Here is a 20,946-nt window from a genome sequence, read left to right as displayed (position 1 = left end):
GACTTGTACTTCCCAAGAGCTTAGTACAGTGCTCTGCGCACAGTAAGCGCTCAATAAATATGATTGAATGAATGCTTTGCACATAGTAAGTGCTTAACAAATACCACATTATTGTTATTATTATTATTATTATTCTCTGGGCCTCTGTTTCCTCATCTGGAAAATGGGAATTCAATTTATTTGCCCCCTTCTCCTCGGAATGTGAACCCTGGGTGGGACAGGGACTGGGCCTGACCTGATTGTCTTGGGTCTAACCCAACATTTAGTACATAGTAAGCACCAAATACCATTATTATTGTTATCATTATTATTAGACTGTGAGCCCACTGTTGGGTAAGGACTGTCTCTATATGTTGCCAACTTGTACTTCCCAAGCGCTTAGTACAGTGCTCTGCACGCAGTAAGCGCTCAATAAATACGATTGATTGATTGATTGTGTCCATGAACCAAGCACTTTGTGCTTGTGAGAGTTTGCTGGCGTGACTAGTGTAGATTCCTCTAATAATAATAATGTTAGTCTTTATTAAGGGCTTACTATGTGCCAAGAACTGTTCTAAGCGCTGGTGGGGGGGGGATACAAGTTAATCAAGGTTGTCCCCCGTGGGGCTCCCAGTCTTCATCCCCATTTTCCAGATGAGGAAACTGAAGCACAGAGAAGTTAAGTGACTTGCCCAAAGTCACACAGCCGACGAGTGGCAGAGCCGGAATAAGGACCCACGACCTCTGACGCCCAAGCCCGGGCTCTTTCCACTGAGCCGCACTGCTTCCCTAGACTAACCTCGTTAGGAGCAGGGAACATGCCTGCTAATTCTGTTATATTGTCCTCTCCAAGATCTTTTTACAGCTCTCTGTAGGCACGTGGCTCAGTGGAAAGAGCATGGGATTTGGAGCCAGAGGTCATGGGTTCGAACCCCGGCTCCACCACGTGTCTGCTTTGTGACCTTGGGCAAGTCACTTAACTTCTCGGAGCCTCACTTACCTCATCGGTAAAATGGGAATGATAACTGTGAGCCCCATGCGGGACAGCCTGATCACCTTGTATCCCCCCCAGCGCTTAGAACGGTGCTTTGCACATAGTAAGCGCTTAACAAATGCCATCATTATTAATATCCTTTTAGACTGTGAGCCAGCCCACTGTTGGGTAGGGACTGTCTCTATATGTTGCCAACTTGTACTTCCCAAGCGCTTAGTACAGTGCTTTGCACACAGTAAGCGCTCAATAAATATGATTGATGATGAATAAGCGCTCGATAAATACCACTGATGGGCCGATTGGTAAAAGATGCAATTGCTGCCATCGAGGAGAAGCAGCATGGCCTAGTGGGTAGAGCCCGGGCCTGGGATACGGAAGGTCATGGATTCTAATCCCGGCTCCGCCACTTGTCTGCTGTGTGACCTGGGGCACGCCACTTCACTTCTCTGGGCCTTCAAAGCCCTACTGAGAGCTCACCTCCTCCAGGAGGCCTTCCCAGACTGAGCCCCCCCATTCCTCTCCCCATCCCCCTCTGCCCTACCTCCTTCCCCTCCCCACAGCACCTGTATTTATGTTTGTACAGATTTATTCCTCTGTTTATTTTACTTGTACATATTTACTCTTCTATTTATTTTATTTTGTTAATATGTTTGGTTTTGTTGCCTGTCTCCCCCTTCTAGACTGTGAGCCCGCCGTTGGGTAGGGACCGTCTCTAGATGTTGCCAACTTGTACTTCCCAAGCGCTTAGTACAGTGCTGTACACACAGTAAGCGCTCACTGAATGAATGAATGGGCCTCAGTTCCCTCATCTGTACAATTGGGATTGAGACTGTGAGCCCCAGACGGGACAGGGACTGTGTCCACCCTGATCTGCTTGTATCCACCTCAGTGCTTAGTACAGTGCCTGGCACATAGTAAGCACTTAACAAATACCATAATAATTATCATTATCATCATCATCATCATCAATCGTATTTATTGAGCGCTTACTATGTGCAGAGCACTGTACTAAGCGCTTGGGAAGTACAAATTGGCAACATATATAGAGACAGTCCCTACCCAACAGTGGGCCCACAGTCTAAAAGGGGGAGACAGAGAACTAAACCAAACATACTAACAAAATAAAATAGACTAGATATGTACAAGTAAAATAAATAAATAGAGTAATAAATATGTACAAACATATATACATATATACAGGTGCTGTGGGGAAGGGAAGGAGGTAAGATGGGGGGATGGAGAGGGGGACGAGGGGGAGAGGAAGGAAGGGGCTCAGTCTGGGAAGGCCTCCTGGAGGAGGTGAGCTCTCAGTAGGGCCTTGAAGGGAGGATTATTGTTCATTCATTCATTCAGTTATATTTATTGAGCGCTTACTGTGTGCAGAGCACTGTACTAAGCGCTTGGGAAGTACAAGTTGGCAACATATAGAGATGGTCCCTACCAAACAACGGGCTCGCAGTCTAGAAGGGGGAGACAGACAACAAAACCAAACATGGAGACAGGTGTCAAAATTGTCAGAACAAATAGAATTAAAGCTAGATGCACCTCATTAACAAAATAAATAGTAAATATGTACAAGTAAAATGAATAGAATAATAAATCTGTACAAATATATATATATATATATATATATATACAGGTGCTGTGGGGAGGGAAAGGAGGTAGGGCGGGGAGATGGGGAGGAGGAGAGGAAAAAGGGGGCTCAGTGTGGGAAGGCCTCCTGGAGGAGGTGAGCTCTCAGGAGGGCTTTGAAAGGAGGAAGAGAGCGAGCTTGGCGGATGTGCAGAGGGATTGGGGGCATTCCGGGCCAGGGGAAGGACGTGGGCCGGGGGTCGACGGCGGGACGGGCGAGAACGAGGTACGGGGAGGAGATTAGCGGTGGAGGAGCGGAGGGTGCGGGCTGCGATGGAGAAGGACAGAAGGGAGGGGAGGTAGGAGGGGACGAGGGGATGGACAGCCTTGAAGCCGAGAGTGAGGAGTTTTTGCTTGATGCGTAGGTTGACAGGCAGCCACTGGAGATTTTTGAGGAGGGGAGTGACATGCCCAGAGTGTTTCTGCACAAAGATGATCCGAGCAGCAGAGTGAAGTTTAGACTGAAGCGGGGAGAGACAGGAGGATGGGAGATCAGAGAGGAGGCTGATGCAGTAATCCAGTCGGGAGAGGATGAGAGATTGAACCAGCAAGGTAGCGGTTCTATCTCTGCGTGTGTGAAAGAAATGAGCAAAAGCCCCTATTATATCAAGGCGGGGGTGGCCACTGTGTAGTATTGTGTGGAATTGAGAGGAACCATGAAGTAATCTCAGTGTTGCACAAAAGCGCTCCCGACTCACCCGTTTTTATTGTCTCAGTCATGCAGCATGGCCCAAGGGAGTCTGGTTTGTTGGGTTTTTTTAGTCCACAATTGCTTGAAGGCCACGTGCAATATTTGTTTTCTCTTCCCTTTGCAAACGGACCGGAAAAGGGTGCTCTTCGGAAGGGAGGACCTCAGATTGTTGGAGTACCTCATGCTGTCTCGATTTTTTGCCCTCAAGGTGTTTATTTTTCCCCCTCAACTTCAAGCGGGTGTTAGCGCGTCCGCACACACAAGTGCCCGGGAGCGAACGAAGTCATTAGGAAAAATATCGATCGAGCGGATCGGCAGCGAGAGCGGTTCGGGATTTCGCCCGTCTGTACAGTGGACTTAGAGATATCCTCCTCGGCATCCGGGTTTGATTGTTGATTTTGACCGCTCCCAAGTGTGAATGTTTTTCATGTTTGTCTCCTCAGAGTGTAAGCTCTTGATGGGTAGGTTGGCTGTCACTTTAATCAGTCACTCAAAGGTATTTATTGAGCGCTTATTGTGTGCAGAATATTATACAAAGCAGTGAGAGTACAATGCCGTAGAGCTCGTAGACTTGATCCTTGCTCTCAAGTAGTTTGCAGTCCAGTGGGAGGGACAGACATTAAAATAATTACAAGAGAGGGGTAACAGCAGAGTATAAGGTTGCATAGAGAAGCAGCGTATCTTAGCGGAAAGAGCCCGGGCTTGGGAGTCAGAGGTCGTGGGTTCTAGTTCCGGCTCCGCCACTTGTCAGCTGTGTGACTTTGGGCGAGTCACTTAACTTCTCTGTGCCTGTTACCTCATCTGTAAAATGGGGATTAAGACAGTGAGCCCCGTGTGGGACAACCTAATTGCCTCGTATCTCCCTCAGCACTTAGAACAGCGCTTGGCACATAGTAAGCGCTTAACAAATACAGTAATTATTACCACAGTTATTATTATTATTATTAAGTCAGCGCTTGGTACGGTACCTGGCACAGATTGAGCGCTTGAACAAATGCCATAAAAAACGCCCCAAACTAACCGGAAAAACTGCACTGGCTTGGTTTTGGTCAAGGCGTCAGGATTGTCACTTGAATTTTGGTAGCGTGAAACTCACCAGGAAATAGGCCAACTCTCCTTTAGAAATTGTCCAGGATTCCCTGACTTAAGAGATGCCTTTATTGAGTCACCATCCCATCCTGCCCTTTGTTTCTGTTGGCTAGCTCCATAAGCAGTCCATCACCTCACCCCCTCCTACCTCACCTCACTTCTCTCCTTCAACCCAGCCTGCATATTTCGCTCCTCTAGTGCTAACCTTCTCACCATACCTCCATGAGCTCACCTCCTCCAGGAGGCCTTCCCAGACTGAGCCCCTTCCTTCCTCTCCCCCTCTCTTCCCCCATCTTACCTCCCTCCCTTCCCCACAGCACCTGTATATATCTATATATGTTTGTACATATTTTTTAAACTCTATTTATTTATTCATTTAATTTATTTGTACATATCTATTCTATTTATTTTATTTTGTTAGTATGTTTGGTTTTGTTCTCTGTCTCCCCCTTTTAGACTGTGAGCCCACTGTTGGGTAGGGACTGTCTCTATGTGTTGCCAATTTGTACTTCCCAAGCGCTTAGTACAGTGCTCTGCACATAGTAAGCGCTCAATAAATACGATTGATGATGATGATGATCCTGCCTCTGGCCTGGAACCCTCTTCCTCCTCAAATCCGATAGACAATCACTCTCCCCGCGCCTTCAAAGCCTTTTTGAAGGCACATCTCCTCCAAGAGGCCTTCCCAGACTAAGCCACACTTTTCCTCATCTCCCCCTCCCGTCTGTGTCACCCTGACTTGCTTCCTTTATTCACCCCCCCTTCCCTCAGCCCCACAGCACTTATGTCCATATCTGTAATTTATTTATTCATATTAATGTCTCTCTGCCCCCTATCTAGACTGTAAGCTCACCGTGGGCTGGGAATGGGTCTGTTTATTGTTACATTGTAGTCTCCAAAGTGCTTAGTACAGTGCTCTGCACACAGTAAGTACTCAATAAATACGATTGATTGAATGAATTGAATGAAAGGAGTGAAGCGTGTGGGCTGGGTTGTTGTAAGTTTGTTGCGGGCAGGGAATGGGTCTGTTTATTGCCAAGTGCTTTGCACACATTAGGCACTCAAAAAATACGATTGAATGACTAGTAGGAGGATTGCAGTTGCTGAACTTTGAAAAGGGCCTGAATGCCGAGAACGAGCCTGCGAGGGATTCTTTAAGGACTGAGTTTTAGTTTTCCTCCACCCCTTTCTAGGGGCCTTTGGTGACCCCGTCTTTACGGTGCTATTAACAATCAGCTGTATTTATTGAGCACTTACTGTGTGCAGAGCATTGTACCAAGGGCTTGGAGAGGACACTAGAACAGTAGAACAGACCCATTCCCTGCCCACAATGAGCTTACAGTCTAGAGGGGGAGACAGACATGAATAGATATCAGTAAATGACAGATATGGATATAAGTGCTGTGGAGCTGGGAGGGGAGATGAATCAAAGGAGCAAGTCAGGGCGATGCAGAAGGGAATGGGAGAAGAGGAAAGGAGGGCCTAATCAGGGAAGGCTTCCTGGAGGAGGTGCACCTTCGTAAGGCTTTGATACCCAGCGGGAGAGCCACGTGGCCAACGGCACCCTCAGGGCCCCTTTGGGCCTCCTGATTTTCCGAAGGCAGCTAGCGTTAGGCCCAGGATAGCCAGAGTTCCTGCTTCCTTCCTTCATTCATTCAATCGTATTTATTTGGCATTTTTTTTAATTAAGCGCTTACTATGTGCAAAGCACTGTTCTAAGCGCTGGGGAGTTCACAAGGTGATTAGGTTGTCCCACGGGGGGCTCACAGTCTTAATCCCCATTTTACAGATGAAGTCACTGAGGCCCAGAGAAGTGAAGTGACTTGCCCAAAGTCACCCAGCAGACAAGTGGCGGAGCCGGGATTTGAACCCATGACCTCTGACTCCAAAGCCCGGGCTCTTTCCACTGAGCCACGCTGATTCTCTGTTTATTGAGCGCTTTATTGTGTGCAGAGCACTGGACTAAGCGCTTGGGAAGTTCAAGTCGGCAACATATAGAGACGGTCCCTACGCAACAACGGGCTCACGGTCTGCTGGCGCCCTTTGGGCAAGCTGAGGGAAGGCCAAAGAAAAATTGAAATTAAAGATTTCCAGGAAGGAGCGGCGCGTGGCAGTGTCTCTCAAGGTCTCAGCGGCCGGGGTTTCTGCAGCAGGTGATTGCTGGGCAGGAATCAATCAGTCAGTCAGTGGTTATTTGTTGAGCACTTATTATCATCATCAATCATTTATTGAGCGCTTACTATGTGCAGAGCACTGTACTAAGCGCTTGGGAAGTACAAATTGGCAACATCCAGAGACAGTCCCTACCCAACAGTGAGCTCACAGTCTAAAAGGGGGAGGCAGAGAACAAAACCAAACATACTAACAAAATAAAATAAATAGAATAGATATGTACAAGTTATTATGTGCAGCTCACTGTCCTAAGCGGTGGGGAGAGGACAGTGCAACAGAATTAGCAGCTGCGTTCACAGCCCGTTAACGAGTTTAAAGTCTAGAGCGGGAGACGGACGTTAATAATAATAATCATAATAATAATGATGGCATTTGTTAAGTGGTTACTATGTGCAAAGCACTGTTCTAAGCGCTGGGGAGGTTCCAAGGTGATTAAGTTGTCCCACGGGGGGCTCACAGTTTTAATCCCCATTTTACAGATGAGGTAACTGAGGCACAGAGAAGTTAAGTGACTTGCCCAAAGGTACATGGACGATTAAGTCATTTATATTATCTAATTGAAAGATGTGTAGGGGTTGGGGGTGGGCGAAGAGCAAATTGTCCCAAGGTCACAGATCCAAGGGCGGAGATGATGCAGAAGGGAGAGGGAGTTGAGAAAAAGAGGGCTTCGTCAGGGAATCAATCAATCAATCAATCGTATTTATTGAGCGCTTACTGTGTGCAGAGCACTGTACTAAGCGATTGGGAAGTACAAGTTGGCACTTGGAAGAGACGTGATGTTAGTAATGCTCTGAAGGTGGGCAGAGGGGTGATCTGGCGTATACGGAGGGGGAGGGAATTCCAGGCCAGGGGGAGGATGTGGGAAAGAGGTCAATCAATCAATCAATCAATCAATCAATCTTATTTATTGAGTGCTTACTATGTGCAGAGCACTGTACTAAGCGCTTGGGAAGTACAAGTTGGCAACATCTAGAGACAGTCCCTACCCAACAGTGGGCTCACAGTCTAAAAGGGGGAGACAGAGAACAAAACCAAACATACTAACAAAATAAAATAAATAGAATATATGTACAAGTAAAATAAATAGAGTAGTAAATATGTACAAACGTATACACATATATGTATACACATATAATGATCTTCCTGTGTTGAGTTCATGAAATAAGCATGAAATTTGAGCTCTGCTGCTTCAACCCCGTGATTGATTCTTAGCCTAATAACCAGTCAATCAATCAATCAATCAATCAATCAATCGTATTTATTGAGCGCTTACTGTGTGCAGTCGGCGGTAAGATAGATGAGATCGGGGCACGGTGAGTAAGCTGACACTCAAAAAGCAGAGTGTGCGGGCTGGGATGGACTGGGGAATCAGTGAGGTGAGGTTGGAGGTTGGATGATTTATCAGTTTCTTATTTAGTCCAATCCACTGCTAACTTCTGGAAAAGTTTGCCACAGAGGCGATGGGCGTCACTTGACAGCTATTTGTTAGGCGCTCGGCTGCAGCGATGAAAAAACAAAATGAACTTGAATTTTGGGACGTGCTTCCAATTGGCTTCTATTTTGAGGTCGGACACAAAGTCCTCATCGGGCGTACTTCTCGAGCGGTTAATAGAAGGTCTTGCCTTCAGAACGCGCTCGGTAAATGCCATTTCTGTAGTTACTACAACAGAGGAAAGTGATAGTTTGAATTTCTTCCGAGGTATCGATCGTGAAAAGGGGTCATGCTAAAGATATTGCCCACAAGTGACCTTTTCCAACTCGTTAACCGATCTATCTTTGTCTGTAATTGTTGCAGAATTAAGTTTTTGCACATTTGACATTAAAGCCATTGCATTTTTATGCATACTCTCTTGGCCAAGATGAACATTTTTTTTTTTTTTTGACTCTTTAGGTTAAGATGAATGACTGGTATTTCATCTAAGTGTCTCTCTCTCTCTTTCTTTTTCCCTCCACAGATCCATCGGAAAAATACATTAAAACAAAGACGTTTGAGGGGTCTTGCGCGTTGCATCTCGCTACGATTCGAGGACACTTGGAGATCGTCAGGATTCTGTTAGAAGCTGGGGCTGATGCGAATTCGTTCACCTTAGAGGAAACCACTCCGTTATTTTTAGGTGAGGCGAGCTTTGTGACAGTCTGAAACAGGTTCAAGGTTCTCCTTCCTCTATCAATCAATCAATCGTATTTATTGAGCGCTTACTGTGTGCAGAGCACTGTACTAAGCGCTTGGAAAGTACAAGTTGGCAACATATAGAGACAGTCCCTACCCAACAGTGGGCTTCCTCTATCACGTTCAGTGTGTTTTTAGGCCCCCAAAGGAAGCCGAAATCTAAGTCTGTTTATGTGCGTTCACATGGAGTCAGTCAGTCAATCGTATTTATTGAGCGCTTACAGTGTGCAGAGCACTGTACTAAGCACTTGGGAAGGTACAGTAGAACAATATAACAGGTGCATTTCCTGCCTACGGCGAGCTAACAGTCTAGATCATCATCATCAATTGTATTTATTGAGCACTTACTATGTGCAGAGCACTGTACTAAGCGCTTGGGAAGTACAAATTGGCAACATATAGAGACAGTCCCTACTCAACAGTGGGCTCACAGTCTAAAAGGGGGAGACACAGAACAAAACCAAACATACTAACAAAATAAAATAAATAGAATAGATATGTAATATGTCTAGATGAGTAATAGCTTCGTCAACTGCCCATTCCGATTTCGGTTTTCATTAATTAATGTTGGAAATGAAGGAACAGGTTTCCTGCCGTAAAATAGCCGTTGCCCTTAGACAATTAACTATCAATCCAGAGATCCAATGCAAAGCAGCGTCCTGTGGTATTCATTCATTCATTCAATTTCACCGGAGAAGCAGCGTGGCTCAGTGGAAAGATCCCGGGCTTTGGAGTCAGAGGTCATGGGTTCTAATCCCAGCTCCACCACTTGTCAGCTGTGTGACTTTGGGCAAGTCACTTCACTTCTCTGTGCCTCAGTTACCTCATCTGGAAAATGGGGATTTAAGACTGGGCGCCCCACGTGGGACAACCTGATAATCTGGGATAATCTTGTATCTACCCCAGCGCTTAGAACAGTGCTTGGCATATAGTAAGCGCTTAACGAATACCATAGAGAGAGAGACAGAGACAGAGAGAGAGTATCATGGAGTAAAACCAGCTTTGTTATTTAACTAATGTGACTGTTAGTTTAAAATTCTGGTTTAGCATTGAATTACGCAGAGGGGTGTTTTGCAGAATGCCCCAAGAGGTTTGCGGGGAGTCCCTCCGGGCTTTACGTCCCAAGCCCTGTGGTAAGCAACGCGGTAGGTATGGCGCAGTCAGAACTGACGCAGTCCCTATCCCGTATGGGGCCCCCAGTTTAAGGGAGAGGGAGGACAGGTATTGAATCCTCGCTTTATGGATGAGGAAACCGAAGAACAGAGAAGTGTGGAGAGTAGCTCAGGGTTACACAGCAGTCAAGTGGCAGAGCCGGGATTGGAACCCAGGTCCTCAGACTCTCCGGCCTGTGCGTCAACGGTTTTGGGGAGTGGGGAATTAAGTGAGGAAGGGGCTCTTAGGAAGGTTTTACCTATGTTGACAGCTATGGGAGGGAAGGAGGGGATGAAGGCATTTCCCTCCCTCCTCCTCTTCCTCATCTTCTCCTCCTCCTTCTTCTCCTCCTCTTTCTCCTCTTCCTCTTTCTCTTCCTCCTCCTTCTCCTTCTCCTCCTTTTTCTCCTTCTTCTCCTCCTCCTCTTTTCTTCTCCTTCTCTTCCTCCTGCTCCTCCTCTTCCTTTCTCCTTCTCCTCCTCCTCTTTCTCTGCCTCCTCCTCTTCCCCACCTTCTTCTCCTCCCCCTCATCCTCTGTATTTATTCGAGTACTTACCCATGCACAGGGCACCGTACCAAGTGCTTGGGAGAGTACAATACTACAGAGTTGGCAGACATGTTCCCTGCCCACAACGAGCTTACAGTCCTGGGGTGGGCGGGGAGACAGGATCAAGCCCCCGACCCCATAGAACGAGAATCATCATCAATCATATTGAGCGCTTACTGTGTGCAGAGCACTGTACTAAGCGCTTGGGAAGTACAAGTTGGCAAGTTGGCAGCGGAGAATCTCCGTGAAGCCGCTCTGAGGAACCAGCGAGGATTGGTTAGAACATGTTGATTCGTGACCTCCAGAAGAAAGACCCCCCCCAAGCTTACCTCCGCACGATCGGGAATCCTTCGACGGAAAGAAGGCCTTAAACCTGCGGAGAAAAGTCCGGGTTTCCCCAAGGGCTCACAGTTCTCCAGCTGCGCTAGGAAAACCTGGAACGTCAAAAGCCATCCCGGAAATCCCGTCCGCCTACCCGCAACTGGCAGAAACCCCCGGAGGGTGCGGAACAAATTAGCCACGCTACCAAAAGCGGTCCCCCCGAAAAAGCTGGAGTCCTTTTCGAAAAGCTTCATTTCTGGTTCCAGAAGATGTCAGTGTAAGCCCGGGGCCGGAAAGCTCGGCCGCAGATGGGACCGACTCGCTCACGCGGCGACGGGGGCTCCTGCCAAGAAAGGAAGTCTCGGAGCCGGGATGCAGACGGCCGACGTCCCGTGAAAACGTTGCTTCTCCAAAGACGTTAGGCCGGAGGCCAGCTGGGCGGTCTAACCTGGCTCCTTTCAAGTCGGTGGAAAGCCGGCTTGGTGACCTTGTAGAGGAGTCAACACATTTCGGCAGCCTTCCTAAAAATATCGAGGAGGTGGACAACCTGCGCCTTGTACCGTCATTACAGCCTCGCCGACCGCGGCGTTTCTCAAATCGGCTGGTGGGCAAAAACGCGAATGGCTGCGTGAGAGAAACTATTTTTAGTGGAGAGATGTAAAACCCAGCTCCCCATGGTGCGTTTTTGGCGCGGAGCGTGTCGAACGGCTCATTCTCTGGGGCCAGACTTTCCCTACGTGTCTTCGTAAAAGACTTACCGTTCAGGGATGGGTTCTCCTTAAATTAAATCTGTCTCCCAGATTTCTTAGTAATGCAGGCCACTAACGTTGGCAGTGATTTGGGGATTAGCAGTCTTGTGTTTTGTCGGCACACACACATATGAAGCAGCGTGGCTCAGTGGAAAAGAGCCCGGGCTTTGGAGTCAGAGGTCATGGGTTCAAACCCCGGCTCCGCCAATTGTCAGCTGTGTGACTTTGGGCAAGTCACTTAACTTCTCTGTGCCTCAGTTACCTCATCTGTAAAATGGAGACTAAGACTGTGAGCCCCATGTGGGACAACTTGATCACCTTGTAACCTCCCCAGCGCTTAGAACAGTGCTTTGCACATAGTAAGCGCTTAATAAATGCCATTATTATTATTATTATATGGGTGGGTGTCTCCCCCTTTTAGACTGTGAGCCCACTGTTGGGTAGGGACCGTCTCTATATGTTGCCAACTTGGACTTCCCAAGCGCTTAGTACAGTGCTCTGCACACAGTAAGCGCTCAATAAATACGATTGATTGGGTGGGTGGGCACGCCTTCATTTTGTACTGATTAAAGGAGTCGGGCTAGGAGCACTTTTCAGAGCAGTTCAGAGCCCTTGGCTGAGATTTATTTGGGAGTATAAATCGCCAATAGGCATAAGTCTGTCTCCCTCTTTTAGACTGTAAGCCCGTTGTTGGGTAGGGACCGTCTCTATATGTTGCCGACTCGTACTTCCCAAGCGCTTAGTACAGTGCTTTGCACACAGTAAGTGCTCAATAAATACGATTGAATGAATGAATGAATAAGCTTTCTCCAGGTACACTCAGTACTTCCGAAGTACCTGTTTTCACTACATCTCTCTGTTTTGTTAATTGGTATTTGTCAAGTGCTTACTATGCTCCGGGCACTCTACCAAGAGCTGGGATAGATGCAGCGTTGTCAGGTTGGACACAGTCCCTGTCCCTCATGGGGCTCCCAATCATCATCTTCATCATCAATCGTATTTATTGAGCGCTTACTGGGTGCAGAGCACTGTACTAAGCGCTTGGGAAGTACAAGTTGGCAACATATAGAGACAGTCCCTACCCAACAGTGGGCTCAATCTTCATCCCCGTTTTACAGATAGAGCCCGGGCTTAGGAGGCCTTCCCAGACTGAGCCCTCTCCTTCTTCTCCCCCTCCTCCCCGCCCTACCTCCTTCCCCTCCCCACAGCACCTGTATATATGTTTGTACAGATTTATTACTCTATTTTACTTGTACATATATACTATCCTATTTATTTTATTTTGTTAATATGTTTTGTTTTGTTGTCCGTCTCCCCCTTCTAGACTGTGAGCCCGCTGTTGGGTAGGGACTGTCTCTATATGTTGCCGACTTGTACTTCCCAAGCGCTTAGTACAGTGCTCTGCACACAGTAAGCGCTCAATAAATACGACTGAATGAATGAATGAATGAATGGAGTCAGAGGACGGGGGTTCTAACCGTGGCTCTGCCACTTGTCTGCTGTATGACCTTGGGCAAGTCGCCTAACTTCTCTGAGCCTCAGTCTCCTCATCTGGAAAATCAATCAATCAATCGTATTTATTGAGCGCTTACTGTGTACAGAGCACTGGACTAAGCGCTTGGGAAGTACAAGTTGGCAACATGTAGAGACAGTCCCTACCCAACAGTGGGCTCATCTGGAAAATGGGGATTAAGACTGTGAGCCCCACATGGGACAACCTGATGACCATACTTCATGCTGCTGCCCGGATTATCTTTGTCCAGAAACGCTCTGGGCATATTACTCCCTTCCTCAAAAATCTCCAGTGGCTACCAGTCAATCTGCGCATCAGGCAGAAACTCCTCTCCCTGGGCTTCAAGGCTGTCCATCCATCCCCTGGCCCCCTCCTAACTCACCTCCCTTCTGTCCTTCTCCAGCCCAGCCCGCACCCTCCGCTCCTCCGCCACTAATCTCCTCCCCGTACCTCGTTCTCGCCTGTCCCGCCCTCGACCCCCGGCGCACGTCATCCCCCGGGCCTGGAATGCCCCCAATCCCTCTGCCCATCCGCCAAGCTCGCTCTCTTCCTCCCTTCAAGGCCCTGCTGAGAGCTCACCTCCTCCAGGAGGCCTTCCCAGACTGAGCCCCTTCCTTCCTCTCCCCCTCGTCCCCCTCTCCATCCCCCTCATCTTACCTCTTTCCCTTCCCCACAGCACCTGTATATATGTATATATGGTTGTACATATTTATTACTCTATTTATTTTACTTGTACCTATCTATTCTATTTATTTTATTTTGTTAGTATGTTTGGTTTTGTTCTCTGTCTCCCCCTTGTAGACTGTGAGCCCACTGTTGGGTAGGGACTGTCTCTATATGTTGCCAATTTGTACTTCCCAAGCGCTTAGTACAGTGCTGTGCACATAGTAAGCACTCAATAAATACGATTGATGATGATGATGACCTTGTATGTACCTCAGCGCTTAGAACAGTGCGTGGCATATAGTAGGCACTTAACAGATACCATAATAATAATGAGGGAACTGAGGCCCAGGGAGGTGAAGTGACTTGCTTGAGACGGGCATCGAAGAGCTAATAGGCCAGAGTGCTACCATTTTGGAACCGCTCAAGACTGGTCAGAGAGTTGGAATTAGTAAATGAGGGAGTTCACAGCTGAGAGGGCCGTGAGACCTGTCACCCCCGCTGCTGTCCCCGGCCGGGGCCACCTCTGCTCCCAAATCGGGATCATCTGGGAGAAGCAGCTTGGCCTAGTGGAAAGAGCTGGGGCCTCGAAGTCAGAAGGACCTGGGTTCTAATCCCGCCTCCATCAGTTGTCTGTTGGGTGACCTTGGGCAAGTCACTTTAGTTCTCTGGGCCTCAGTTGCCTCATCCGGAAAATAGGGATGGGGACTGTGAGCCCACATGGGACGGGGACTGTGTCCGACCTGATTATCGTGTATCTGCCCCAGCGCGTAGTACGGTTCCTGGCACGTAGTAAGCGCTTAACAAATACCATGAAAAACAATAAGCGCTTACTGTGTGCACTGTACTAAGTGCTGGGAAAGTGTAGATGGGTATGTAGAGGTGAGGTTCATAATTGGTTACCAGAGAGAAAGTTACGGATGGCGGATGCTACGTACCTTAAGGTCTGATGTCAAGGGAGGCATAATAATGATGATAAAACTAGTAATAATGTAATTATAGTATTTGTTAAGCACATCATCCATTCATTCAGTCGTATTTATTGAGCGCTTACTGTGTGCAGAGCACTGGACTAAGCACTGGGGTAGATACAAGCTAATCAGATCCTCCACGGGGCTCCCATTCCAAGTAGGAGGCAACACAGGTATCATCATCATCATCATCAATCGTATTTATTGAGCGCTTACTGTGTGCAGAGCACTGTACTAAGCGCTTGGGAAGTACAAGTTGGAATCTAAAAGAATCTAGTGAATCCCCATTTTGTAGATGAGGGAACTGAGGCCGAGAGAAGTGAAGTGACTAGCCCTAGGTCACACACAGCGGACAAACGACAGAGCTGGGATTAGAACCCGGTTTCTCTGGCTCCCAAGCCCATGCTCTAATAATAATGATAATAATAATAATAATAATAATAATGACATTTATTAAGCACTTACTATGTGCAAAGCACTGTTCTAAGCGCTGGGGAGGTTACAAGGTGATCAGGTTGTCCCACAGGGGCTCACACTCTTCATCCCCATTTTATAGATGAGGTTACTGAGGCCCAGAGAAGTGAAGTGACTTGCCCAAAGTCACACAGCTGACAGTTGGTGGGGTCGGGATTCGAACCCATGACCTCTGACTCCAAAGCCCCTGCTCTTTCCACTGAGCCATGCCGCTTCTCTAACCTGCTGCTCTAGCCACTAGGCCACACTCCTTCAATGCCCCCTCTCAGCCCGAGCCAACCTCGTGTATAGCGATCCCGGCTCAGTTAATGTGGTTGCCAAAGGGAACGGCGGACTCTTAGCCACGGCTGGAGAAACACATCGTTTCATCATCATCATCATCATCATCATCATCAATCGTATTTATTGAGCGCTTACTATGTGCAGAGCACTGTACTAAGCACTTGGGATGTACAAATTGGCAAAATATAGAGACAGTCCCCACCCAACAGTGGGCTCACAGTCTAAAAGGGGGAGACAGAGAACAAAACCGAACATACTAACAAAATAAAATAAATAGAATAGATATGTACAAATAAAATAAATAAATAAATAGAGTAATAGCTATTTCAGCTGAAGCTTCAGCTGAAAGGCCCATAAATATCCACCGAAGGAAGAAACTTCTGAATTTCCTGGCATTTGCTCGGGGGTGCTTTCGACACCGCTCTCGGCGGTGGAACTTAATTAGACTTCAGTCCCAGAACTACGGCCCCCAAAGAAATTAAGTCGGGCGGTTACAGCGAACACGCAGATTTTCGGTGCTTTTCCGCTGGTGAGAGTCACAGCTTCTTCCCATAATTTAGCAAAACTGCCCGGAGTTGGAACTTCGGAAGGAGAAAGGGGAAGAACATAATGGAAGGCAACTGAATTGCGATGACGGGAACCGAAGAAGTTTCACGCAGGGTCTCGACGTCTCTCGATTCACTTTATCAGCGTGGAGTAAAGAGCCGTTGCCAGAATTTCTTTCCGCTCGACCTGGATCGACCTCCCTCTCGGCTCCACAGGAGGAGAAGCGGCGTGGCCTAAACGGGAGTTGGAGGCCCTGGGTTCTAATCCCGGCGCTGCCACTTGTCTGCTGTGTGTCATCATCATCAATCATATTTATTGAGCGCTTACTATGTGCAGAGCACTGTACTAAGCGCTTGGGAAGTACAAATTGGCAACATATAGAGACAGTCCCTACCCACCAGTGGGCTCACAGTCTAAAAGGGGGAGACAGAGAACAAAACCAAACATACTAACAAAATAAAATAAATAGAATAGATATGTACAAGTAAAATAAATAAATCAATCAATAGAGTAATAAATATGTACCAACATATATACATATATACAGGTGCTGTGGGGAAGGGAAGGAGGTAAGATTGGGGGGATGGAGAGGGGACGAGGGGGAGAGGAAGGAAGGGGCTCAGTCTGGGAAGGCCTCGGGCGAGTCACTTGGCTTCTCTGGGCCTCGGTTGTCTGTCTGTAAAATGGGGATTTTTTTTTTTAATGGCATTTATTAAGCGCTTACTATGTGCAAAGCACCGTTCCAAGCGCTGGAGGTTACAAGGTGATCAGGTTGTCCCCCGGGGGGCTCACAGACTTAATCTCCATTTTACAGATGAGGTAACTGAGGCATAGAGAAGTGAAGTGACTTGCCCATAGTCACACAGCTGACAAGTGGCAGAGCCGGGATTTGAACCCATGACCTCTGACTCCAAAGCCCGGGCTCTTTCCACTGAGCCACGCTGCTTCTCTTAAGATTAAGACTGAGCCCCGTGTGAGACGGGCTGTGTCCGACCCGATTAGCTTGTCTCTACCCTAGTACTTAGTACAGTTCCTGGCATATAGTAAGTGCTTAAAAAATACCATAAAAAAGTGCGAAGGATGGATATAAATATATATATATGGGAATGGGTGAGCTACTTTGGTCTCATTGCAAATGGTGGAAACCACCAGGGAATAATAATAATAATAATAATAATAATAATGGCATTTATTAAGCGCTTATACTATGTGCAAAGCACTGTTCTAAGTGCTGAGGAGGTTACAAGGTGATCAGGTTGTCCCACGGTGGGCTTACAGTCTTAATCCCCATTTTACAGATGAGGGAACTGAGGCCCAGAGAAGTGAAGTGACTTGCCCAAAGTCACACAGCTGACAAGTGGCGGAGCCGGGATTTGAACCCACGACCTCTGACTCCAAAGCCCGGGCTCTTTCCACCGAGCCGTGCTAGGGAAGAAGGAAGTTATGTGGTAAATCCAAATGTTGATAGCATTTGGAAACTATAGTAAAAAATAAGTAGGTGAAACAGAGATGCTGAATTCATCCTGATTTTCAGGGCCTTTTCATTGATTGATTGGTTGATTGATTTGGAAGCCGCAGAATTGCTTTCAAACCACCAGTGAGCTGTTTAGAGTTATGTTGTGGATTTCCTTTTGCTCCCACCCTGGTCCCTGGCTGGAATTCCCTCCCACTTTTTTTTTTCCATGTTATTTGTTAAGTGCTTACTATGTACCAGCCACTGTACTGAGTGCTGGGGTAGATACAGGCTAATCAGGTTGGACACAGTCCATGGCTCACATGGAGCCCACAGTCTTAATCCCCATTTTACTGTATATATGTATATATGGTTGTACATATTTATTACTCTATTTATTTATTTATTTATTTATTTTACTTGTACATTTCTATCCTATTTATTTTATTTTGTTGGTATGTTTGGTTCTGTTCTCTGTCTCCCCCTTTTAGACCTGTGAGCCCACTGTTGGGTAGGGACTGTCTCTATGTATTGCCAATTTGTACTTCCCAAGCGCTTAGTACAGTGCTCTGCACATAGTAAGCGCTCAATAAATACGATTGATTGATTGATTGATTGATTTGACAGATGAGGTAACAGGGGCACAGAGAAGGGAAGTGACTCGCACAAAGTCACACAGCAGACCAGGGGCAGAGACGGGATAATAATAATAATCGCCCAGGCCCGGGCTCTGTCCACTATAATAATAATGGCATTTATTAAGCGCTTACTATGTGCAAGGCACTGTTCTAAGCGCTGGGGCACCGTTCTAAGCGCTGGAACTAGGCCACGCTGCTTTAAATCTGCCGGGCGACAACCTTCTCCATCTTCAAAGCCCTCCTGAAATCTCTCCTTCTCCAGTACTACCAAGAGTATTTATTGAGTGCAGTGTACTGTGTTAAGTCCTTGGAAGAATTCTTTAATTCCCAACACCTTGTCAGAGCAACCCAACAGCCCCCTTTCGTACTTAAGAATTTAATTTAATTCCCCAGCCCTTCAATGCATATGGGCATTTCTTTGTATTCTGTTTGCTTCGGCAATCCCACAAGGGGGTTAAGGCTGTGAGCCCCTTGTGGGACATGGACTACATTCAGTTGTATTTATTGAGCGCTTACTATGTACAGAGCACTGTACTAAGCGCTTGGGAAGTACAAAGCGCTTAGAGAAGCAGCGTGGCTCAGCGGAAAGAACCCGGGCTTTGGAGTCAGAGGTATGGATTCAAATCCCGGCTCCTCCCCTTGTCAGCTGTGTGACTTTGGGCAAGTCACTTCACTTCTCTGTGCCTCAGTTACCTCATCTATAAAATGGGGATTAAGACTGCGAGCCCCCCGTGGGACAACCTGATCACCTTGTAACCTCCCCCCCCCCAGCGCTTAGAACAGTGCTTTGCACAGAGTAAGCGCTTAACAAACACCATCATCATCATTATTATTAGTATTATTACAAATCGGCAACATATAAATAATAATAATAATAATGATGGTATTTGTTAAGCGCTTACTATGTGCAAAGCACTGTTCTAAGCGCTGGGGGGGATACAAGGTGATCAGGTTGTCCCACGTGGGGCTCACAGTCTTCATCCCCATTTTCCAGATGAGGGAACTGAGGCCCAGAGAAGTGAAGTGACTTGCCCAAGGTCGCACAGCTGACAAGTGTCAGAGCCGGGATTTGAACCCATGACCTGCGACTCCAAAGCCCGGGCTCTTTCCACTGAGCCACGCTGCTTCCCCCTACCCAACAACGGGCTCACAGTCTAGACGGGGGGAGACAGACAACAGAACAAAGCATGTAGAAAGGTGTCAATATCATCAAAATAAATGGAATTATAGCTATATGCACGTGATTAATAAAATACAGTAATATATTTATACAAATATACACAAGTGCTGTGGGGAGGAGAAGGGGGTAGGGCGGGGGGCGGCGATGGGGAGGAGGAGGAGGAGAGGAAAAGAGGGGCTCAGTCTAGGAAGGCCTATCCAACCTGATTAGCTTATATCTACCCCCAGCGCTCATTACAGTGCCTGGCACACAATAAGCACTTAAAAAATAGGAGGAGGGAATTCCAGCCAGGGACAAGGTTACGAGCAACATAAGCAGGCATGTACTAAACAGCTCACTGGTGGTTTGAAAGCAATCCCCTGTCTCATAAAAAAAGGTCCATCTGACTCCCAGGGTCAGGCTCTGCCCACTAGCCCACGCCGCTTCTTCCCTGGCTCTCCCCCACCCCCTTCAAAGCCTTATTGAATCAATCAATCATATTTATTGAGCGCTGACTATGTGCAGGGCACTGTACTAAGTGCTTGAAGAAGGCCCATCTCCTCCGAGAGGCCGTCCCTCACTAACCCTTCCTTTCCTCTGCTTCTGCTCCCTTCTGCGTCTCTCTGACTTGCTCCATTTATTCGTCCCCCCCCGCCCAACCCCACAGCACTTCAATCAATCAATCGATCGTATTTATTGAGCGCTTACGGTGTGCAGAGCACTGTACTAAGCACTTGGGAAGTACAAATTGGCAACATCTAGAGACAGTCCCTCCCCAACAGTGGGCTCCCAGTCTAAAAGGGGGAGACAGAGAACAAAACCAAACGTACTAACAAAATAAAATAAATAGAATAGATATGTACAAGTAAAATCAATCAATCAATCAATCGTATTTATTGAGCGCTTACTATGTGCAGAGCACTGTACTAAGCGCTTGGGAAGTACAAATTGGCAACACATAGAGACAGTCCCTACCCAACAGTGGGCTCACAGGCTAAAAGGGGGAGACAGAGAACAGAACCAAACATACCAACAAAATAAAATAAATAGGATAGAAATGTACAAGTAAAATAAATACATAAATAAATAGAGTAATAAATATGTCTGTCCCTCCCTGTCATTTCTTTCTTTCTATTAATGTCCATCTCCCGCTCTAGACTCTAAGCTCTCTGTGGGCAGGGAATGTGTCCGTTCTATTGTCCCCAAGCAGTTAGTACAATGCTCTGCGCACGGTAAGCGCTCAATAAATACGACTGAGTCTCCCAGCCCTTGGTAGGTGTCAGGCGGGAGAATCCACTTCCTCCTTGGGCAGGGAATGGGTCTGTTTACTGTAATGGATGCTCCCAAGCGCTCAGTACAGTGCTCTGCACTCAGTAAATCCGATGACCTGACGGACTGACTGACCGTTGGCAGCCGTGGAGAACGGGCACACGGAGGTGGCGAAACTCCTGGCCGAGCACGGGGCGGATGTCAACGGCTCTCATTCCATGTGCGGCTGGAATTCCCTGCACCAGGCTGTTTTCCAGGTACCTTCCGCGGTCCCTCTTCACCTGCACGGGAACGGCGGGGGTCTTCCTTTCCAGCGGACGGCTCCGGACGGCTTCCGCTGTCCACCCGTGGCTGATTTATGCCGGCCGGCCTCGCCCCGGCAAGGCAGTCGAAATGCCAGTGGTCATTCGGAAGAAGCTCAAGGCTTGAGCAGTTAAGTGTGTGTGCTGGGCTTGAGGGAAGGTTTAATAATAATAACAATAA

General features: G+C 47.4%; 1 protein-coding gene across 4 annotated transcripts in view; it reads left to right on the top strand.

The window, feature by feature from the left end:
* The window catches only part of ASB3 (ankyrin repeat and SOCS box containing 3), a 90,590-nt gene that overhangs the window by 40,335 nt on the left and 29,309 nt on the right, over positions 1-20,946 (top strand). For all 4 annotated transcript variants that reach the window (XM_038751109.1, XM_038751106.1, XM_038751108.1 and 1 more), the window contains 2 exons: positions 8,513-8,671; positions 20,608-20,720. In XM_038751109.1, the coding sequence (XP_038607037.1) occupies positions 8,513-8,671; positions 20,608-20,720 (272 nt within the window). The remainder of the gene's footprint in view (positions 1-8,512; positions 8,672-20,607; positions 20,721-20,946) is intronic.

The sequence above is a fragment of the Tachyglossus aculeatus genome, chromosome 9, assembly GCF_015852505.1.
Source record: "Tachyglossus aculeatus isolate mTacAcu1 chromosome 9, mTacAcu1.pri, whole genome shotgun sequence".
Classification (NCBI taxonomy): Eukaryota; Metazoa; Chordata; class Mammalia; order Monotremata; family Tachyglossidae; genus Tachyglossus; species Tachyglossus aculeatus.
Note: the sequence above shows the minus strand (reverse complement) of the source record. Positions and strands in the feature narration are given on the sequence as shown.